This window comes from Vicia villosa, linkage group LG2, assembly GCF_029867415.1.
Source record: "Vicia villosa cultivar HV-30 ecotype Madison, WI linkage group LG2, Vvil1.0, whole genome shotgun sequence".
NCBI classification, from domain to species: domain Eukaryota; kingdom Viridiplantae; phylum Streptophyta; class Magnoliopsida; order Fabales; family Fabaceae; genus Vicia; species Vicia villosa.
This window is the reverse complement of record NC_081181.1, coordinates 183,664,084-183,685,122: the sequence shown is the minus strand read 5'-3', so window position 1 is coordinate 183,685,122 and position 21,039 is coordinate 183,664,084. Positions and strand designations below refer to the sequence as shown.

General features: G+C 34.9%; 2 protein-coding genes, 1 long non-coding RNA gene and 1 pseudogene across 3 annotated transcripts; 2 read left to right on the top strand and 2 right to left on the bottom strand.

The window, feature by feature from the left end:
• Positions 1-1,633, bottom strand: LOC131647621 (uncharacterized). Its single transcript, XR_009297888.1, has 2 exons — positions 1,149-1,633; positions 1-523 (listed from the first exon to the last, which is right to left on the bottom strand). It is a non-coding gene; the product is annotated as an uncharacterized LOC131647621 (long non-coding RNA).
• A 4,088-nt stretch (positions 1,634-5,721) lies between these two features.
• On the top strand, positions 5,722-10,932 carry LOC131653210 (putative pentatricopeptide repeat-containing protein At1g12700, mitochondrial). The gene is made up of 4 exons (XM_058923297.1): positions 5,722-7,511; positions 9,229-9,784; positions 9,960-10,114; positions 10,382-10,932. The coding sequence occupies exon 1, from the start codon at positions 5,799-5,801 to the stop codon at positions 7,503-7,505; it is 1,707 nt and encodes a 568-aa protein (XP_058779280.1). The 5' UTR covers positions 5,722-5,798; the 3' UTR covers positions 7,506-7,511; positions 9,229-9,784; positions 9,960-10,114; positions 10,382-10,932.
• LOC131650821 (mitochondrial metalloendopeptidase OMA1-like) lies at positions 8,289-10,631 on the top strand. The gene is made up of 5 exons (XM_058920533.1): positions 8,289-8,325; positions 8,513-8,819; positions 9,229-9,784; positions 9,960-10,114; positions 10,382-10,631. Exons 1-5 carry the CDS (start codon positions 8,289-8,291, stop codon positions 10,629-10,631), a joined length of 1,305 nt encoding a protein of 434 aa, XP_058776516.1.
• A 4,756-nt stretch (positions 10,933-15,688) lies between the features above and the next one.
• Positions 15,689-20,518, bottom strand: LOC131650820 (pentatricopeptide repeat-containing protein At1g62680, mitochondrial-like; annotated as a pseudogene).
• Positions 20,519-21,039: the final 521 nt, after the last annotated feature.

The window sequence follows — 21,039 nt, the reverse complement described above, 5'->3', positions numbered from 1 at the left end:
TTAATAGCAAATTCGAAGATTAGATCATTGTCATCAAAATTTTACATAACCTAATGATAACAATAAATCGTTTTAACTGGTACATTTTTTACAAAAAAAACTATAAACCCTGCTCCTGTTCCTTAGTTCCTCGGTCTTCCATAATCTTTTTAATTCCAAGATGCACACTCAACAAGATTTACCTTTCAAGTTCACATAATCTAATAGAACAAATATATAAAGAGTATCTAAAGTATAAATGCAGACTATCCAAAGTATGAAAAGTTTTGCCATGTCGAGAGCAAAATAGCATTTCAAGTTAAAAAGCAGTTTTAACTTGTTGTCACAGACCTTCAATGGTAGGTCATTTACCAAAGGATCCCCATTTCAAACCATATAGGTAGGATGTTCTTGATTTTCAATTTCATTCTTCTCTTACTCTTCTTCATCTTCCTTCTCTCTCACAACAAAATCCTTCATCTTAGTTGATGATTTTGACTTTATTATTCTCTCGGCAAGCTTCTTAAACTTCCATGTAGGCCTACTGTGAAAAACGATATATTACAAGACTTATTTTGATTACAGATTGAAGAAAAGTGGTAATTGATGTCCTGTGAAATATGTGCGGCAAGTTAACAACCTCATGGCCATTAAGTAATGGAGAAGAGAATAGAACAGAAGCTTAACAATCGCGACAAGGCTAAATGGAGGGGTGTAGAAGTCGTAAACATGTTATACCTAGTGAACTTGCAGTGCCATATAAAAATCAGAAGCTGGAATTTCATATAATATTTTAGTGACAAGAATGTCAATTATTGATCTAATCAATGAATGTATTATTATTGTGTTATATTTCAGTCCTCTGTGGCTATGTGTATTTATCTAAGGCCTAGCTAACGCATTGGCTCTTTTTCTTCCTGTGGAATGGGTAGAGACATAACCAACATACATTGCTATCTTCTCATAGCCATTAGTAAAAAGCCCAATGTAATTCAGCTTCAATTTCAAACCTGCAAATTGTAAATTGGGTAGAGAACAAGAATCCACAGAAAGACCATTGGATTAGAGTAGATGCAACACACATCATTTTAATTCAATGTTCGAACTAAGATGCAATTCAAAATATAAATTAAAGAAGTCGTGTCAAATCATACAGTTATAATACAGACCTCATTTTGTTCCTCTCTGTCTGCAATGCATCAAGAATGTTATTGAGAATCTTTGTAGCCCGGACAGCATGCGGATGTGAAGGAGGCAACAATGCGTTTCGTTGGAAACTTTGTTTGAATTCTTCAAACTGCCTCTCACCGCTTTTTGGCCGGGACTGCCGTCAACTCCAGATTGCGTCTTTTTCATTGTAAGTTACGCTCTCGATGGATTGGACCATTCAGAGTTACAAGAGTAATGCAATTTGGTGCTGTTGAGATTCAAAACCAATCATCGGGTCCTTTTATTGTAAGTGGGCAAAGACTCCAACATTATACTAGCAAAGATAATCCATCTTACTACCCATGCGACACATTGACAAAGCCTCCGTTTGTTACATTTACATCCTGATTTTGAGGCCTAGACAACCGTTGAGCTACAGACGATAAACAAAGTGTTGTGTGGGAGACAACCAACATATTTCTTTTCACTTTATTTCATTTCTAGTTTTTGCTAATAAATATCTAACTTGTGTGTTTCTCTTCTCAGGGACACTGCATTTTCGCTTATAGTCTATTTGGTAAAACTAACTGGTAGCTGGTGATTGGTGACTGGTAGCTGGTGATCGGTGATGACTGGTAGCTGGTAGTTGGTGACCGATAGCTGGTAACTGATGACTGATAGCTAATAAGTTAATTTAAGTGTTTGGTAAATTAACTGTTACACTAGCTGATACAAAATGACACAAAAGAACATTCTTATTATTAAGAAATTTGTGATTTATTTATCTTATTATTAAGAAATTTGTGATTTATTTATCTTATCATATTATATTTATTATATTATTGAATTAATTTATATTTGATAAAAATAAATATATTAATACAAACTTTCAAAGCAATTTTAATATATATGATTTGAATATATGTGAAAAATTTAAGAAACATCATAATATTTTAAAGGGTTAAATACTATTTACCCCCTGGCCAAATTAGCGAGATTCGGTTTTCCCCCTTATTAAAAAAATATTTAGCCTTGACCCCTTAACAAAAAAGATTCTGTTTTCAGGACCTCCTGTTCCATGTTTGGCTGACTGGGCTTGTGGAATCTTCCTAGTTGGCACAGCCTTGACCCCTTAACAAAAAAGATTTTGTTTTCAGTCACATGCACTCCCTCTACCACTAGGCTATAGAAGCTTTCATGTTTTAAATATAGAAGGATCTGTATATGTAACATACTTTCTACTTTTCTACTTTTTTTTCAATAATAGTATATATTCATTATAAAATAATGTATTATTTATTTATAAATTTATTATTAATATGTATATATTACTTTATGCATTACTTATTCATTTATTTATTTATTTATTTTATATAAACGTTTTTTTAATAATTTTATTTAAATGTTTTTTTAATAATTTTTTTAATTAACGTTTTTTTATAATTATATAAATGTAATATTTAATAATTTATATAAACATTTTTTTAATAATTTTTATAAACACTTTTATTCAGTTTTTTTAATTTATATAAACGTTTTTTTAATAATTTTATTTAAATGGTTTTTAATAATTTTTTTAATTAACGTTTTTTTATAATTATATAAATGTAATATTTAATAATTTATATAAACATTTTTTTAATAATTTTCATAAACATTTTTATTCAGTTTTTTTTAATTTATATAAACGTTTTTTTAATAATTTTATTTAATTTTTTTTTTTAATAATTTTTTTTAATTTACGTTTTTTTAATAATTTTATTTAGTTTTTTAATTAACTTTTTTATTTATTTATTTATTTTATTTATTATTAATATTTATATATTTATTATTAATATTTATATATTTATTTATTTATTTATTTATTATTAATATTTATATATTTATTTTATTTATTTATTTATTTATTATTAATATTTATATATTTATATATTTATTATTAATATTTATATATTTATTTTATTTATTTATTATTAATATTATTAATATTTATTTATTACTTAATTAATTAATTAATAAATAATACATAAAGTAATATATACATATTAATAATAAATTTATAAATAAATAATACATTATAAATATGAATATATACTATTATTGAAAAAAAAAGTAGAAAAGTAGAAAATATGTTACATATACAGATCCTTCCATATTTAAAACATGAAAGCTTTTATACCCTAGTGGTAGAGGGAGTGCATGTGAACCCCTTGGAGGTGGGTTCGAATCCTCCCCATGGTGTTTTATTACTTGTGTTTTTTCAAGTTTTTCCAAGCTTTTTCAAGTCCGCAAGCGCCACGTAAGAAGATTCTGTCCTAACTAGGAAGATTCCACAAGCCCAGTCAGCCAAACATGGAACAGAGGATCCTTTTTCAAGTTTTTCCAAGATTTTTCAAGTCAGCAAGCGCTAGGAAGATTCCACAAGCCCAGTCAGCCAAACATGGAACAGAGGATCCTTTTTCAAGTTTTTCCAAGCTTTTTCAAGTCAGCAAGCGCCACGTAAGAAGATTTTGTGCCAACTAGGAAGATTCCACAAGCCCAGTCAGCCAAACATGGAACAGGGGTGCTGAAAACAGAATCTTTTTTGTTAAGGGGTCAAGGCTAAATTTTTTTTTAATAAGGGGGAAAACCGAATTTCGCTAATTTGGCAGGGGGTAAATAGTATTTAACCCTATTTTAAATTTGTATATAAATTATATAAATAAATTTAACAAAATACATGAAATTAGTTAAATTAATCAAAATTAATGATAAAAATAAGTTTATTATTTAATATTATACTATAAAAATATAACAAAAATTTTAATTTTCTTCGTCTCGGTTAATCTCACTAATTCTTCGATTACGTTTCACTAACTTGAGAATTATCAACACTATTTCAAAATTTATTATATACTTTAGATGTTATTAAAAATATTAAAGATTAAAAAAACATTAAACATTGAATCATAATATATCGAAGGGTAAAAATAGATTTTTGTTAAAATAATAAGAGTATAAATGGAAGAAAAAGTCACAAGTTAAAAGCTACAAGTTCAAAAGCTACTTCAAATAGCTTTTAAAAAAAAGAAAAGACAAAAGCTAGTAAAAAAGCTAAAAGCTAAAAATAGTTACCAAACAAAGCTTTTTTATTTATATGAGCTGAAAAACTAAAAACTCTTTTTATGACTTTACCAAACAGACTCTTAGTCAGATTTTTTCCACTAATATTATTTCAGGATGCTGACACCCGACAAAATGATGATCATTTAAAAAAAAAAAAGAGGACTAGAGAAAGTGCTTTGATATCCTAGCTGAGAAAACCATCTCACCTACCCGATACCTGGATTTTTCCTCTTTATTTTCCCTAAGTCTTATTGATAGCGTCCTTTTTATGTTCACCCTGATGAGTTTGGATAAATTTTCAGTTGCAAAACACCCAACGTACATAAACCTCACAGTGGAATTCTTAAGTTCATTATGTTTCCAGCCCCACATGGGATACAAGCAAGATAGAGGCTTAGCCACATTTAGACTTTTTGGCCGGGAATGTCGTCAACAAATAGAGAAATAGTCGGGTTCCTTGCTTTTCAACATAGACCCCTAGCTTATTCCAAAGTGTAGGATGATATGCAAGGCGAGTTAGACCATTTCTGAGGAGAAATCACTGAAGATCTTCACCCCGATCATGAGGCTATGAATAATACTCTCATCAATAATCTCGCCATTCAGAATTTTCATATAGTTACAGCCCAAACATTCTTCGGAAAAGCGCCAAATCAAAATCGTGTGAACAAAGAAGAGATGTTCTTCATCCTGAGTGTTTTCTGGAACCACCCTGTAAACTCTGCAACCTTCCTATTGACAAATCTAAATAAGCTTGCCAATTAAATTGTAGAAAACATCTATGTGGGCGGACTAGTAACCCACATTGCTGTAGCACTAAGCCTACACAATTGTTTGACTTACTAAATACCTGCTTGACATCAACCACTGCATAGACTATAGCTTAGTAAGGTGCAAAGGACCTGACAAATTCAAAATTCTTACTCTCTCCGTTCCTTTTTAATTGTCACACTTGTCAAAAAAATTTGTTTCTATTTAATTGTCACTTTATAGGTATAATATCAAGTATACCCTTGTTTTTTTTATAGAAAAGCGGAATGGTGGGCTGAATAAAGATAAAGGTAAGGGTAAATTAGGAAAAAAGGTGAATATTTTTGTTCTTTTTTTGTTTTCTTGGTTATAGAGATTTTGGCAATTGTGACAATTAAAAAGGAACGGATGGAGTATTAATTATGAAGTAGTCCATCATTTCACGTTACCCAACACCGAGTTTACTAGCATCTATGGTGTCTAAATTTGGAGGATTATCGCTTGTTTACCAAAATCAAGGATAAACTATCATGTTAGTATTCTAAAATTTAAATGTGACTTGGCGGGATACTTGATTGATAATGTAAAAATATTTTATTCTCTACGTACATATTTTTTTTCTCATTAAAAAAATGAAATAAAAGAACTAAAAACCGAGATTATAAAATATAGAGATTAAAATTTAAAAATAATAATAAAGAAATCAAAATTGCTATAAAGAAATCAAAAATGAAAGAGCAATTAGGTTTGAACACAAGACAGCAGCACAAGACTTACACTAAACTGAATCACGAAGCGCTATTGTTTTCATATCAATGTCGTTTTCCAATTTGAGATGTCTTGTTTTCTCTCTTTTTATTCCCAATTTTCGACGTTCAAACCCTAAAATCATTCCTAATTTTCATCACTCAAACCCTAAATTCATTCATCACTTTCCATTTTCAAACTCAACAAGAAGGTTGTACTCTCGATTACATGAAGAAGAAGAAGACGAAGACACACTCGTTTCCTCATTCAATCGCTTGCTCAATCAGAATCCTACCCCACCCATCATCCATTTCGGTCAGATTTTAGGTTCCCTTGTTAAGGCCAACCATTACTCCACTGCTGTTTCACTTCATCGACAATTGGAATTAACAGGAATTGCTTCAAACTTAGTCACCTTGAGCATCTTGATCAATTGCTTTTGTCAATTGGGTCATAATTCTCTTTCTTTTTCTGTATTTGCCAACATTCTTAAGAAAGGTTTTCACCCAAATGCTGTAACTTTGACTACAATCATCAAGGGTCTCTGTCTCAAAGGTCAAGTCCATCAAGCATTGCACTTTCATGATAAGGTGGTAGCGCTTGGATTTCAATTGAATCACGTTAGCTATGGGACGCTTATCAACGGATTATGTGAAGTTGGAGAAACAAGAACAGCCCTACAGTTGCTCAGACGAGTTGATGGGAAATTGGTTCAACCTAATGTGGTAATGTACAACACAATTATTGATAGTATGTGCAAAGATAAACTTGTCAAAGATGCTTTTGATTTATATTTTGAAATGCTTGCTAGGAGAATTGCTCCCGATGTTGTCACTTACAATGCTTTAATTAGTGGCTTTTGCATTGTTGGTAAATTGGAAGAGGCAATTGCTTTGTTTAATAACATGATTTTGGAAAACATCAACCCCAATGTCTATACCTTTAGTATATTGGTTGATGCATTTTGTAAGGAAGGAAATGTGAAAGAAGCCAAAAATGTGTTTGCTATGATGATGAAAAGAGGCATAAAACCTAACATTGTTACTTATAACTGTTTAATGGATGGATATTGCCTAGTGAAAAAAGTGAATAAGGCCATGGATATATTCAACACTATGACCCAGAGAGGAGTGAGTGCGAATGTTCGGAGCTATAATATCATGATCAATGGACTGTGTAAGATTCAAATGGTTGATGAAGCTATGGGTCTCTTCAAAGAAATTCGTTGTAGAAAAATTATTGTTGATACTATAACTTATAATTCTCTTATTGATGGCTTATGCAAATCAGGGAGAATCTCATTTGCTCATGAGCTTCTTCATGAGATGTGCGAAAGAGGTCAACTACCTGATACAATTACCTACAATTCTATATTGGGTGGTTTATGCAAAAAGTATCATGTTGAAGAGGCAATTGCGTTGTTAAGAAAATTTAAAGACCAAGGTATTCAACCAAATTTGTGTACATATACTATTCTTATTAATGGACTGTGCCAAAGTGGAAGGCTTAAGAATGCACAAGAGGTTTTTCAAAATCTTTTAATCAAAGGCTACAATCTAAATGTCTATACTTATACCGTTATGATCCAAGGGTTGTGTGGCAAGGGTTTGTTTGATGAAGCGTTGGCGTTGCTATCAAAAATGAAAGACAATGGATGTGTTCCAGATGCTGTAACTTATGAAATAATCGTCCGTTCATTATTTTATAAAGGTGAACATGATAAGGCAGAGAAACTTCTTCGTGAAATGATTGCGAGAGGTCTTCTGGAAAATTGAAATTAGGTAAACAGATCTCTTGTTACACATTTTTATTTTGAAATTATATTTCATTTTTATGACATTATTTAGTTTTGGTAGTTGCATCGCCTAATGAGAAACAAACTTCTATTATTCTTGTTTCTTTTGTTGAGTGTGTTTATACGGCTAAAACCGAGAGATAGTGAGTTTGAACTTAAGAGGAAGTTGTAGAATTATACTATAATAGTTGGTGTTGTCTTGAAAATATTGCTGTGTTGGGATTTTACAAATAGTACTTCACTTTCTACAGTTCCAGGAGACTTGACTTAAAATTCAATTTGCTTTGCTGGAGTTACCATTCTTCTTTTTCAGAAGTTTTGTTGATTCCTTAAATGGAGTACATGTTGAGATTTACAGTTTAAAAACATGTTGAAAACGGGCTTTCTTTTGAATTTTTCATGTTTCTAAATCTAGAGAAATATAACTTGTTCTATTTCCTACATTATCCTTATTAATATAGGAACTTGTTATGGCTTGTATCATGTTATGGATATACTAGAAGTGATTTAAAACGGCTAGTAATTCTGAATGCCCTGGAGATTGATTGCATTTCCGAGGCTTGTTATTCTTAGAAGTACTTACATTTATAATCAAGGACACAAGTGTGGCGGGCATTGGAGCGGCTAGAGTTGATTATTTGGATGACTTTGTTGTGGATAAAAGTAAGAACCAAAAGTACTAATGTTGTGAATAGATAAGGGATGATATGATAAGTATTCATGTATGATTTATGTATAGTTAAGAATACATAAATAAGCCTATATGCAAAATTTGAGGGGATTTAAACTTGAATTACTCGGTTTGGACAAATTAGTTACAATTCTGAATTTAGTGACTACAGTAGCAAAATTGGCTGCACAACTTCTGATACCAGTTAGGTTCTGAACTCTAATAAAGTCCAACAAGTTTTGATCACATATAGGAATCTTGCTACCAAATTTAAGAGGATTTCTACCAGTTTCATATACTCAATTATGAAACTACAGGTACACTTTTCATCAACGACGACGAACGTCCGGAAGTAAAGCTTGGAAGTGGATATTCGAGTTTTATCGATCTATACGTGAGTGTGAAACAAGGAGGTGTGAAAGTGTGGTCAGTAGTTCAAGAGGATAAGTTTGCGTTAGACAAAGGTTTGACCATGTTAGATGGAAAACCTTTAATTGGTAAGTCAGGTTTGGATGTTACAACTTCTGAACATGTGGATTTGAATGGTGAAAGAAATGGAGAAAGTAAGACTGTGATGGTTGCATTGAGAGGGTTGAGCATTCATGTTGCCACATTCCTAGTAAGGTGTGGAACCTATATTGAGCAAAGGAAACCAAACTTGAAACAATGCTGTGCTAAAGAAAAATGACATTCATTATTTATCAAATAAACGATTGACACTAGTATACTTTATTGATCCTCGTTGGTAAAGTTATATTAGTATACTTACAATATCTTTAGTCAATATAAAATTAACTTTTAATGTTTATTTCCTACAAATATTTATTCAATCTTAGAAAGTGTGACATTTTCTAAGAATAAAACAACACTTAATCCTTTCAAGAGTTGTTGTACCTCCTCATTTTTTGCACATGCTTTGAATATTTCTGAGTGAGCAGCTTCATTTTTTGTTACATTACTCTCTCACTCACCACTAGTCATTTTTGGAACAAGAAAACCCAATGAGAAATCTCACTTTTCATGTTTCTAACAGATTAGCTTCAAGAAATGTTGGCATTAACAATCCATTTGTTACTATGGCCAAAATATTTTACTGCATGGAATCTGAAAAAGTGCCTGAAGGCTTCATCGATTTTTTAAAGTGGAAATTCAGAACATACGAAACTGTTCCTTACACTAAACGATCACGTTATCTTTATCTATCCATGGCTTTAGAGAGAAAAGGCGGTGAGAAGCAGTTTGAAGAATTCAAACAAAGTTTCCTAGGAGAAGCATTGTTGCCTCCTTTACATCCACATACTGTCCGGGCTACAAAGATTCTCAATAATATTTTTGATGCATTGCAGACAGAGAGGAACAAAATGAGGTCTGCTTCTGATTATAGCTTTTTGCAACTTGTTTGGTTGCGTCTTATTCGAAGGCCACCTCCTTCTATGTCGCATTTGGATGGATTAAATTGGGAGATTTTGGTTGTCAATGCTTCTGATTTAACTTGCCAATGTTACCCCGGTGGGAAGGTGATTCTATCCGAGGTTGCCATTCACCATTTTTCAACTGATGCAGAGATTGCAACTTTTATTTCACACGAGGTATTTGATTATTTTCTTTTGTTTTTTTCATTTTATTTATTATATGACGATGGTTTTAAATTGCTTCCGCAGTTGTTAATCTTTATGTCATAGAGCTTACACCTCGCAACTTGCTAATTTTAACTAATGATAGCAAACACTTAGTAGCTTATGTTGGTTTTCGTGTTAATTATAGGTTGCACATATTGTGGCTCGACACATTGCAGAAAAAGTTGTAAAAGTAAAGAGTGTGTGGACTTTAATTGTGCATATGGTGCTTGAGAAATTTATCAGCATTGATTATTATAAGCAAGTGTGGCCACTTGTCTCAAGACTACCTTTCAACCGACGGTATGATTAATTCATTTTTTCTCTTTTTGTATTCCATTCATATTCATTTCATTGATTTGTGACTTTATCTTTTCTATTGATGCGTCTATATCAATTTTGTAACATTCTGTTATGGCGGCATGGCTTCTTTAGTTCATTTGAATTGCACTTCACTTGGAGCATGAAATTAGAATGCTGTGATCCAATAGATCTTTCTGCAAGTCAATGTTATCTTCATCAAATATATGCCTGTGCATGTTCTCAACCTAATCTATTCACAATTTTCAGGTTTGAAATCGAAGCTGATTACATCGGGCTTCTACTAATGGCAGCAGCTGGCTATGATCCTCGGGTGGCACTTAAAGTATACGAAAAGATTGGAACATTAGAAAGACATGACAACGATTCTATGCTTACACGTTTTTTCGTTACCCATCCTTCAGGAAGAAAAAGAGCCAAAGCATTGGCTCGGCCCAAGATAATGAAAGAAGCTCTTGTTTTATATAATGACGTAACCACAAGGTGTGGGGTTGAATGATTTCATTCTATAGGACTGCACATTCACCATGTCCACAAACTACAAATTCATGTAGTTGAAGCCTGTCATAAATATTATGTTTTCAATTCTAGTTTAATTTCATCTATATTTGCAATTAACTTCTATGTTTGTTTCAGTTTCTATTGAATTCAGCATGTTAAAGAAACCTAGTACCACCATAAATACTCAACTGCATCTCGTGCTAAAGTTCGTAGTGATTTAATTAAAACTAGCCTAACCTATTTCGTTAAAGAAAACATTATTTGCTAAACATGACAACCTATTCAAATTGTGAGTAAAACACACGCTATTTCTTCTGAGTATTACACTTAATGTTTTATGTGCTTGCTTGCTACTAATTTTGAATGATATAATACTACTGCACCTTAAAGGAAAATGCATGAAAGAAAAAGTAAAGCAGTGGATACTAAAAGTGTTCAATGGAAAAAAGCCTTGAATCAAATGACATGTGTTCTTGTGTTTGTTTATACTACTTGTTCTTATAGGTTCATGGTATGTGATCTTAACTTTTCCGTGGATGCATCAATGTCAATTTTTCAACCTTCTATTATGACTATCTAACCATGATTTGACACTGCTTCTTTAGTTTATATTTTTTAAAACCTACTTTAATCAAAAGAGAAAGATACAAGTACATAAAGTGTGAAATCATTATCGTCTCTGCTCTCGTTTTAACAGTATGAGGAAACAATGCGTTTCCTTGGAAACTTTGTTTGAAATCTTCAAACTGTGTCTCACCGATTTGTCTCTCTAAACCCATGGATAGATAAAGATTTTCAGAATCCACACAGTAAAATATTTTGGCCGTAGTAACAAATGGATTGTTAATGACAACATTTCTTGAAGAGAGCACATGAAGAGTGAGATTTCTCATTATGTTTTCTTCTTCTAAAACAGACTAGTAGTGAGTGAGACTGTGAGAGTAATGTAACACAAAAATTAAAAGAATGAGTAGGTACAACAACTCTTGAAAGAATTTAACAACCATTAAGTAGTTGTGACACATTAAAACTTTCAGAATATGAATGATCAACCCTCTTCAATTTTTATAACTAATTCATCTTAATAACTTTTTTTTGGAATAAAATAAAGGATTAAATATTGTTTTTTATTATTTAAAAAGTGTCACACTTTCTAAGTTTACTTTCACAGATAAGTTGTTCAGTATTAATTATAAATTTTTTGTGTAATTCTTTTTAAATAAGAATTAAGATTGAAGAATTTTTGTAGAAACGAAACATTAAAAATTGTCAATGATGCAGATAGAGTTTTGGTTACAACAAAAAAAAAAAGAAACAAAAATTTTATATGTAGTGTGTAACCAAAAAATATATGAAAATTTCTTTAGCCACCTCCCTATGGGGGTCACCCTCCGCAAAAAACCCAAAATACCCCTGCTTCGGAAATGAACTTCCGAAGCATTGATTTTTTTAAAAAAAATTCCACAATTCGGAAGTGCATCTCCGAAAACACCTCATGGGGGCGTGTTCGGAGATGAACTTCCGAAAACACCTCATGGGGGGGTGTGTTCGGAGATGAACTTCCGAAAACACCTTTGTTCAGATTTTGAGGGGTTTCGAAAATGCACTTCCGAATTATGCAGAAACAGAGAATTTTTTTTATGTTTTTCTTAACAGTTTCGTATTTTTAATTAAAAGAAACCGGGAAATAAAATAAACGACATATAAAGGTGAAAATACTAATATGATAAAAAAAGAAATATATACAAGCTCAACCAAATCCAAATAATAATAATAATGTGCTAAAGATACAATCCGAAAACAAAAAATAAATAAACCCGACCACTACTGGGTGTGCCTAACCCTCTCTCCTTGGGACCTCCTCTGCCGCCTGTATGTCGCCGCACGGCCCGCATCAGTGACGATCATCTCCATCACGGCGACTGCCTCTGGACCGCCCTGCTGAACGACACCTCGATCCAACGCGTCCCGCCCAAGCATCTCTATCCACTGGCAGATCGGCATGAGATCAATGGCGTGGTCATCCTCGGCCTGCTGGTTCTCCAAGATCTCCTCGTGTGCTGGCCTAGGAGCGCCGGGAACGTCGGGTCTCAGAAGAGGATGTGACACCCGGTAGAACCATGTGACGTATCCCTCCTCACTGTGCCAGTCCTGGGTGACCCGAATGCGACGATACTCCTCTGGTACCACATGACGCTCCCAATCCTCCCATATGGCAGTGAGCTGCACTCGGGTCACAGTGTCGGGAGCAGCCTCAAAGGGTGACCTGGGTATCCGCTGCACGAATCCGAACTGACGCATGCACCGCTCAGGGAGATACCGGACCATGATGCCGGTCCCGCATGCCAGCCAGCCTGAATATAGAGCAATGCCGTCAAAGGGGACAATCTGAGCGTAGTCGCTGAACGGCCTCCAGGTGACGTCGTCGTGCATCGTGCGGTTCAAGTACAAACGGTATGGTCCCACCGCATCGTTCCCCATCTGGAGAACGTATCTGGCGGCCCTGGGCATGGCGTCCACGTACGCAGGATCGATGTGAAAGTCGTGGATGCGGGAGAAGTAGGAGATGATCCAGCTCTGAAACAGAAACACGATAATGTATTAAAATTAAAAATAAATACAAAACATAAATAAATACGAAACAATTAAAATGAAACGTACCGTAAGCAGTGTGTAGGATCCGACCAATTGCCTCGTCCTCCAGTTGGAGGCCTCATTCAGCTTCTGGTAGAGATATGCCAGAGTAGCTGCCCCCCAGTTCCACTGGTGAACGATATCCAGGTCCATGAAGTAGCGGAGGTAGGTCACGTCGACGTACCTTGCACTCTTGTCCACAAAGCAAGCAGCGCCTACCACATGCATGTACCAGCACCGGAGAGCGCAGCCGCGGTGGTACTGTGTGAATAGCTCGTCACCTGCCTGCTCGGCATCGGCCGCCGCGTCCAGGTGGTGCTCGAAATAAGCGCTCAGTGTGGTGAACCGGACATGAGGCCCAGATGCCGTGATGCACTCGAAGTCAGCAACTTCGGGCTCCATGCCCAAATAGAGCGTCATCCACTGACTGGCCTCGACCCTCTGGATCCGGGAGTGTGTCAACAGCGGCCCCCTGATGGGCAGGTGAAGAAGACACTGCACGTCATGCAAGGTGATCGTCATCTCCCCCACCGGCAAGTGGAAAGAAGACGTCTCCTTGTGCCAGCGCTCCACAAATGCCCCCTGCATGCCGGTGCTGGTGGTGGTGTACCCCGTCATGCAGAGCCCGCTAAGCCCTGAACCTCGCACATGGTCGTTAAACCACTCAGCTGCTGGTTTAAACAGACTGAAAATCTTGCGGGCGTGGTTCACCATTTTCAACGGCTTTCTCTCCTGTTACAAAAAAAAACAAATAAGCGACATATATTAAATAAGCGACAAATAAACGGTTAAATTATAAAAAATGGTGACAAATAAACGGTTAAATTATAAAAAAATACCTCTCCCTCCCAGATCCGCCGAGCGACGTGATCGTGGTAGTGAATCAGCACGGAAGTGTCAAAGGGCCCTCCCGGATAGCTGTCCCCCTGCTCATTCTCCTCCCCGGCTGGAGGGTCAACATCCGGTACCCCCTTCGGCAAGTGGTATGGCACTGCCACCTCCTCCTCCTCCTCCTCTCGCTGGCGGGAAGAAGATACCCGAGCCAGCCGACTCCTAGATCCAGATGAAGAGGTACCCTCTCCCACGTCCACGGGAACTCGCACACGTCGTCCCCGGCCCTTCCCTCGTCCCTGTGTCGACGCCAGCTGCGCCGCCGCCCGCTCGCGTCTAGCCGACGCAGTCTGGGTCTCCCTACCATGTCTGATGTGTGCTGGTTGGTTGTCTGACATGTTCCTGTAAACAATTGAAATCGATTAATATGCGAGACAAAAGAAAAAACTAAAAAATTTGAACTTCTGATACAATTCGGAAGTTCATTTCCGAAAACTGGGATGGAGGTGTTTTCGGAAATGAACTTCCGAAACACCCCTTGCGATGAAGTTTTCTGCAACTTCCATGGCAGACCCCAAAACCAGACTTAAAAACAACTCAAAATGCTTATAAACAACCTAAATACTACTAACAACCAACCCATATATCATTTATGCAATTGAAAACCTAAATAACATGCATTTGAATAATGGATCTAACAAATTCAAAACTTACAAATTGAGTGATTTGAGGGCTTTTGAATGTTGTATAGCAATGTGATTGGAGCTTTGATGCAGCCTTGGAAGTGTGTTTGCACTAAATTTCTCCTTTGGTTGTGTTTGATGTTGAATTAGGGTAAATGAATGGGGGAGGGGGAGTGTTTTGATAAATCTGCAAAACGCGCAGTATTTCGGAAGTTCATTTCCGAAATGTTGTTTTCGGAAATGAACTTCCGAAATAAGAAAAAATTTTCAAAAAAAAGGCGCTTTCGGAGATGCATCTCCGAAAACACCTTTTTCTTGCATTTCGGAAATGCATTTCCGAAGTCAGGGGTACTTTGGGGTTTTCACCAGAGGTGGACTAGAAGGTAGGGAGGTGGCCAAAGAAATTTTCAAAATATATATCGAGTAAGTCTCACCAAAAACAAAAAGAGATATTGTGTGAGTTTTATAACTGAAAACTATTGAACAAGGTAATAATTTGAATGCCTTATAGCAAACTTTGTGTGCACTCAACCACCATAAACAACATCCTTTTGCAAGTAGGGGTGGGAATAGGCCAGGCCGGCCTACAGGGGCCTATAGCCTAGCCTACTTAAGGCCAGGCCAGGCCAGACCTATTTAATAAAAAGGTCAGGCTTGAGCTTTTTTAAAAGCCTATTTAATAAAATAGGTCAGGCCTAGACTATTAAAAAAGCCTATAAAGCCTTGTAGGTCGGCCTATATTTTCCTATATATTAAAATTAGTCTAAATAGATTGGCCTATATATATGCATATATATTAGAAAAAGTGTTAATTAGATTGGTCTATATATGCATATATATTAGAAAAAAATGCTAAATAGGTTGGTCTAAATGTTCATATATATGCGATCTATAAGGCTTCTTAAGTAATATGAATTAATTGAAAACATTAATAAGAAATAGGCTTTTAAATAGGCTTTCAGGTCAGGCCAGGCTTTTAAAAAGGCCAGGTCAGGCTGAAAAAACGAGCCTATAGTAGGCCATAGGCCAGGCTCAGGCCTTGTAAATTTATCGAAGGCCAGACCCAGGCCTTATAAAGCCTAGCCTAGCCTATTCCCACCCCTATTTGCAAGTGCATATGCTTAGGGCCTATGAAGCACGGACACGTCTAGGAGTAGGCGTGTCCCAGTGTCGGATACGCGTCAGTGTCTGACACTTGTATAACACCCGTACGTCACGTGTCGGAAAAGTCAGTGAAGTGTCGGAAAAGTCAGACCGGTGTCCTCAAATAAATGATTTATTTTTATTGTTTCGACACTTTTTAAATTGGTATTCAACACCCGGTTGACACTCATACAATACGTGTCGGACAATTTAGACAAATATTTAAAAAAGAATTTGTTTTTTCTTTCCTTCAACATACCTTATACATTCTTTAATACAAATCTCACACAATTTAAAGGGTTAAACATGTATTTGAAGCAATGTTATCAATGAAAAATTAAAGACAATAACTTTGATTAAGATATTTTTAACTCTTTTGATAATAAATAGATAAATAAATTTTAAATATTATCATATATGTAGCGGTATCGGTGTCCTGTGTTTTTTACATTAGCAGTGTCGAAGTGTCCGTATCGTGTCGTGTCCTGGTGTCAGAGTCTATGCTTCATAGCTTAGGGCACAGTTGTAAGAATTATGTCATGCTTTCCACATAGAACTCTGCCAAAAGTCAAAATTGGATCATTGGGTCTTCATATTCTGAAAGTTTTAATGTGTCACAACTACATAATGGTTGTTAAATGAATTATTGTAATGTTTCATCAAGTAGATGCATGCAAAAGGTAAAATACACAAAGCAGATGGCAAAAATCAATACTCATTCATAAGAATGAATTGTGTCGAATCAAATGTTCTCACTGAAGTCACATTACAACACACATAATACGCCTCTAATGCGCTCCTTCACTCTCTCATACCGCATATAAAATAGTACATGTGGTTCTAATCCTATATCATATGCATTAGAAGAAGAAACTGAGGTAACCACAATCAATTTTCGGAGAACAGGGCCTCGGTCATTGTAAAATTATATACACATAACATAAGATTCATTAGCAAACATTAAGCTACAATCACTCATTTGCTTACAACAAAACTCTCATTTGATAAGCAACCAAGAGACGGAATGGCGGTCCATAATATCATTTGCAACCCAACGGCAATATAAAGGTCTTACATGTCTTCTCAAAGGCATCGCAAATGCAATTGTGGTCATTTTAATTCAATATCATAGTATGTAATATGATCACAACCGCGACCCCAAAACCTTTAATAGAGAATGAACCTAATCACAATTTTAGACTGATTTTATCAGGCAAACTAGTAAGACCAATTGACTTTCCTTACACAGCCTTACAAGCAAACCATCTTTCTTTAACATGGAACACCCTGACTTTCTCTAATCAAGTATATGGAAAACATTGACTTCCCTTTAATGTGTGTGTTTCTCCTGATATAACAGAAAAAATACTAAAGTTTTAGTGTGTATTATCCCTTATAATGCCTCAATAAGGTTCTTGAATATTGATATGAACACAGTGACATTTATTATCTTGATTTGCATCTCTAAAGACCCCAATTTTGAGCCAACACATTTACTAAACCTTATAATATGTTTTGACCCTTCTATAAGTTATAATTTAGTCCACTATCATACCAATTCGTCCATGCCAACCTTGTATCCATGCAACATCAGAAATGTGAAATAATTTCCTAAAATAGATTTTTCTGAGTCAAAAAAAAGTAGAATCTTTCTCTATATTTTGAACTAACTCAAACCTACTCTTGTTATATATAGTTTTTTTGTTGAGCAACTTGTTCTAGTTCAACAACCTATATTATCAGGAAAATCTGATAAACCAACTTTAATAATCCCGTCTCTTCCAAAAAGAAACTAATTAAGAAAAAATAGAAAATCTAAGTGAGACAAACATTTTGGGCTCTGCTTTGTAGTACTGCTTTCTGTTGTCAGTAGTAAGAACAACCCTTTCTCGAACAACCTTTTTCACCGATGCACACAAGAGGCACACCAAGTTTGCTGCACCATTGTTTGAGATTGATGATTTTCATAGAGGAGCATGGGTACAATGCATTTGCATTCCTACAAACAAACAGGTACACACTATTGTTTAAATCTATTCATCTTTTGTATGCTCATAGATTTTTTGAATTCTCGGCATTACTTTACTTAATAAGAAGCAAGGCTAGGCAAGATTCAATAATCTCTTATAATCACTTTTCATGGCATGATAAACAATGCACACCTCACCAAAACCTAAATCAAATCACAGAAGTTGTCGGTCTATAAGTCTAAGTGGGCAGCTACGGCCATAATTTAAGAAAGATATTTTTTTTAAAAAAAAAAAGATGCACAAAACATATGTTTTATCAAGAACAATTAAAATGCAATGGCATGCCCCCCAATCATTGCTTCAATTTAAAATGAACCTACGAAAACAAAGGTAAAATGAAATATACAACAAAGAAAATAGCTTTTAAACTAATCTAACTTTAGGCTTCATCAATCTTGTCTACCTACAATAAAATGAATACTTCAAACATAAGGCCAGCATATCTTGTCTACCCACAGTGAGATAAACGATGACCGAACCCTGGGCGGAATGATTTATCAAAGGGGTTGTCACAACTCCATTTTGGCTGGAGGGATATTTGCGATCAGTCTTGATCTTGACCCGTAATTATACAGATAGAGTGATAGACTACATATACAAACCCCAACTATGTATCAAACTTTTCCGCTCCTTCTCTCTAACTCTGCCATATATTTATGTTATCATTCTCCATACCTAATTGCTGCCATTTCACCCACTCATTACCTTACTACTGTATTTTCTATCCAGACTAGACTTTCAATATTTTAGGGATGTTATTGGTCTATAGGTTACTAAAAGACTAACTGATTCATCCTATAGGGCTGCCATTGGTCTATGGATCACCATTCATATTTTCTATTTTTTGAAGGTATTGGCTAGAGGTGTAAAAACAAAATGACAAAAATCCTTTTTTCTCATTAGGTGAAGCAACTACATATATGAAATGATGAAATAATATGAAACATAAATTCAAAAAAAAAAAAAAAAAGAGTATGAAAAGAAATATATTTTACCTATTTTCCGTCTTGTAGTAGACCTCTCCCAATCATTTCACGAAGAAGTTTCTCCGCTTTATCGTTTTCATCTTTTTCAAAGAGAGAAATAATAATTGTTTCATAAGTTTTAGCATTCGGAATGCAACCACCGTCTTTCATTTTTTATAGCATGGCCAATGCCTCATCAAACAAGTCATTTTTACAAAAGCCCTTGATCATAATAGTATATGTCCAGACATCTAGATTGTAGCCTTTGACCAAAAGATCTTCAAAAACTTTTTGTGCATCCTCAAGTCTTCCACTTTTACACAATCCTTGAATAAGAATAGTATATGTGAACATATCTGGTTGAATACCAATTTCCTTAAGTTTTGTTATTAATGCAATTGCCTTATCAACATAATGGTTTTTGCATAAACCACCCAATATAGAATTGTAAGTAATTATATCAAGAGGTTGACCTCTATCATGCATCTCGTCGACAAGCTCCAGAGCATATGAGATTCTCCCAGATTTGCTCAAACCATCAATAAGGGAGTTGTAAGTTACCACATCAGGAATAATGTTTTTACAATGCATTTGTTCAAATAGATTCATGGCTTCATCAACCATTTGAATCTTACACAATCCATTAATCATGATATTGTAGCTCCAAACATCCGCACTCACTCCTCTTTGGGTCATAGTGTTGAATATATCCATGGCCTTATTCACTTTTTTCACTAGGCAATATCCATCCATCAGAGAGTTATAAGTAACAATGTCAGGTATTATGTCTTTTTTCATCATCACAGCAAACACAATTTTGGCTTCTTTCACTTTTCCTTCCTTACAAAATGCATCAACCAATATATTAAAGCTATAGACATTGGGGTTGATGTTTTCCCATATCATCATATTAAACAAAGCAATTGCCTCTTCCAATTTACCAACAATGCAAAAGCCACTAATTAAAGCATTGTAAGTGACAACATCGGTAGACATTCTCTTAGCAAGCATTTCAAAATATAAATCAAAAGCATAATTAACAAGTTTACCACATCAGGCTGAACCAATTTCTCATCAACTAGTCTGAGCAACTGTAGAGCTGCTCTTGTTTCTCCAACTTTACATAACCCGTTGATAACTAACTTGGTTGAGATGAAATCCCAACGCTAGGAGCTTTTCATGAAAGTGCAATGCTTGATGGATTTGACCTTTGAGACAGAGACCATTGATGATTGTAGTGAAGGTTATGGCATCTGGATGAAAACCCTTCTTAATAATGTTGGCAAACACAGAAAATGAAAGAGAGTTATAACCCAATTGACAAAAGCAATTGATCAAGATGTTCAGAGTGACTAAGTTTGATGCGACTCCCATTAGTTCCATTTGACGATGAAGTGAGACAACAGCGGAGTAATGGTTGATGAATGCCGTACGATTCTGATGGAGCAAGCGGTTGAATGAGGAAACCAGATTGTCTTTGTCTTCTTCTTCATCACGTAATCGAGAGTACATCTTCCTCGGAATGAATTTAGGGTTTGGATGTCGAAAATTGGGAATGAAAAGAGAGGAAACAACGCATCTACAATTGGAAAACCACATTGCAATGAAAACAATGCTTGATGGATCTGAAATGAATATGAATTTTGGGTTTGGGCGTCCTATCTAATTGCTTTTTTATCAACTTGTTTTAGGTTCTGTTTCATAGATCCAATATCATAAAATTAAATAGAATTTTGATTTCTATATTATTATTTTTAAATTTTACTCTCCTTAAATTTTTAGGGTCTGTTTGGTTGAGAGTAGATGGAAGGGAGATGAAAAAATATTTATAAATATAAGTCTTTGGTTCATTTTTTTTATAAGAGAAGAGGGGGGCAAAATTCGTCGTAAACTTATTTTTTTCTCTTAAACTTACTTTTTGCTCTCCTTCAAATTGGAGGGATTTGGAGGCGAGGTGAGATTGATTAATCTTAATTTTATTATTTTTCTTATTTTAACCTCAATTATTTTTTAATTTCGAGATTGTCCTTATTGAATTATTAAAGACTATATTTTTTTTCTCTGTGTTATTTCACGTTTATTTTTCTCTATTATTCGATTACTATTCGTGCGTTGTTGCT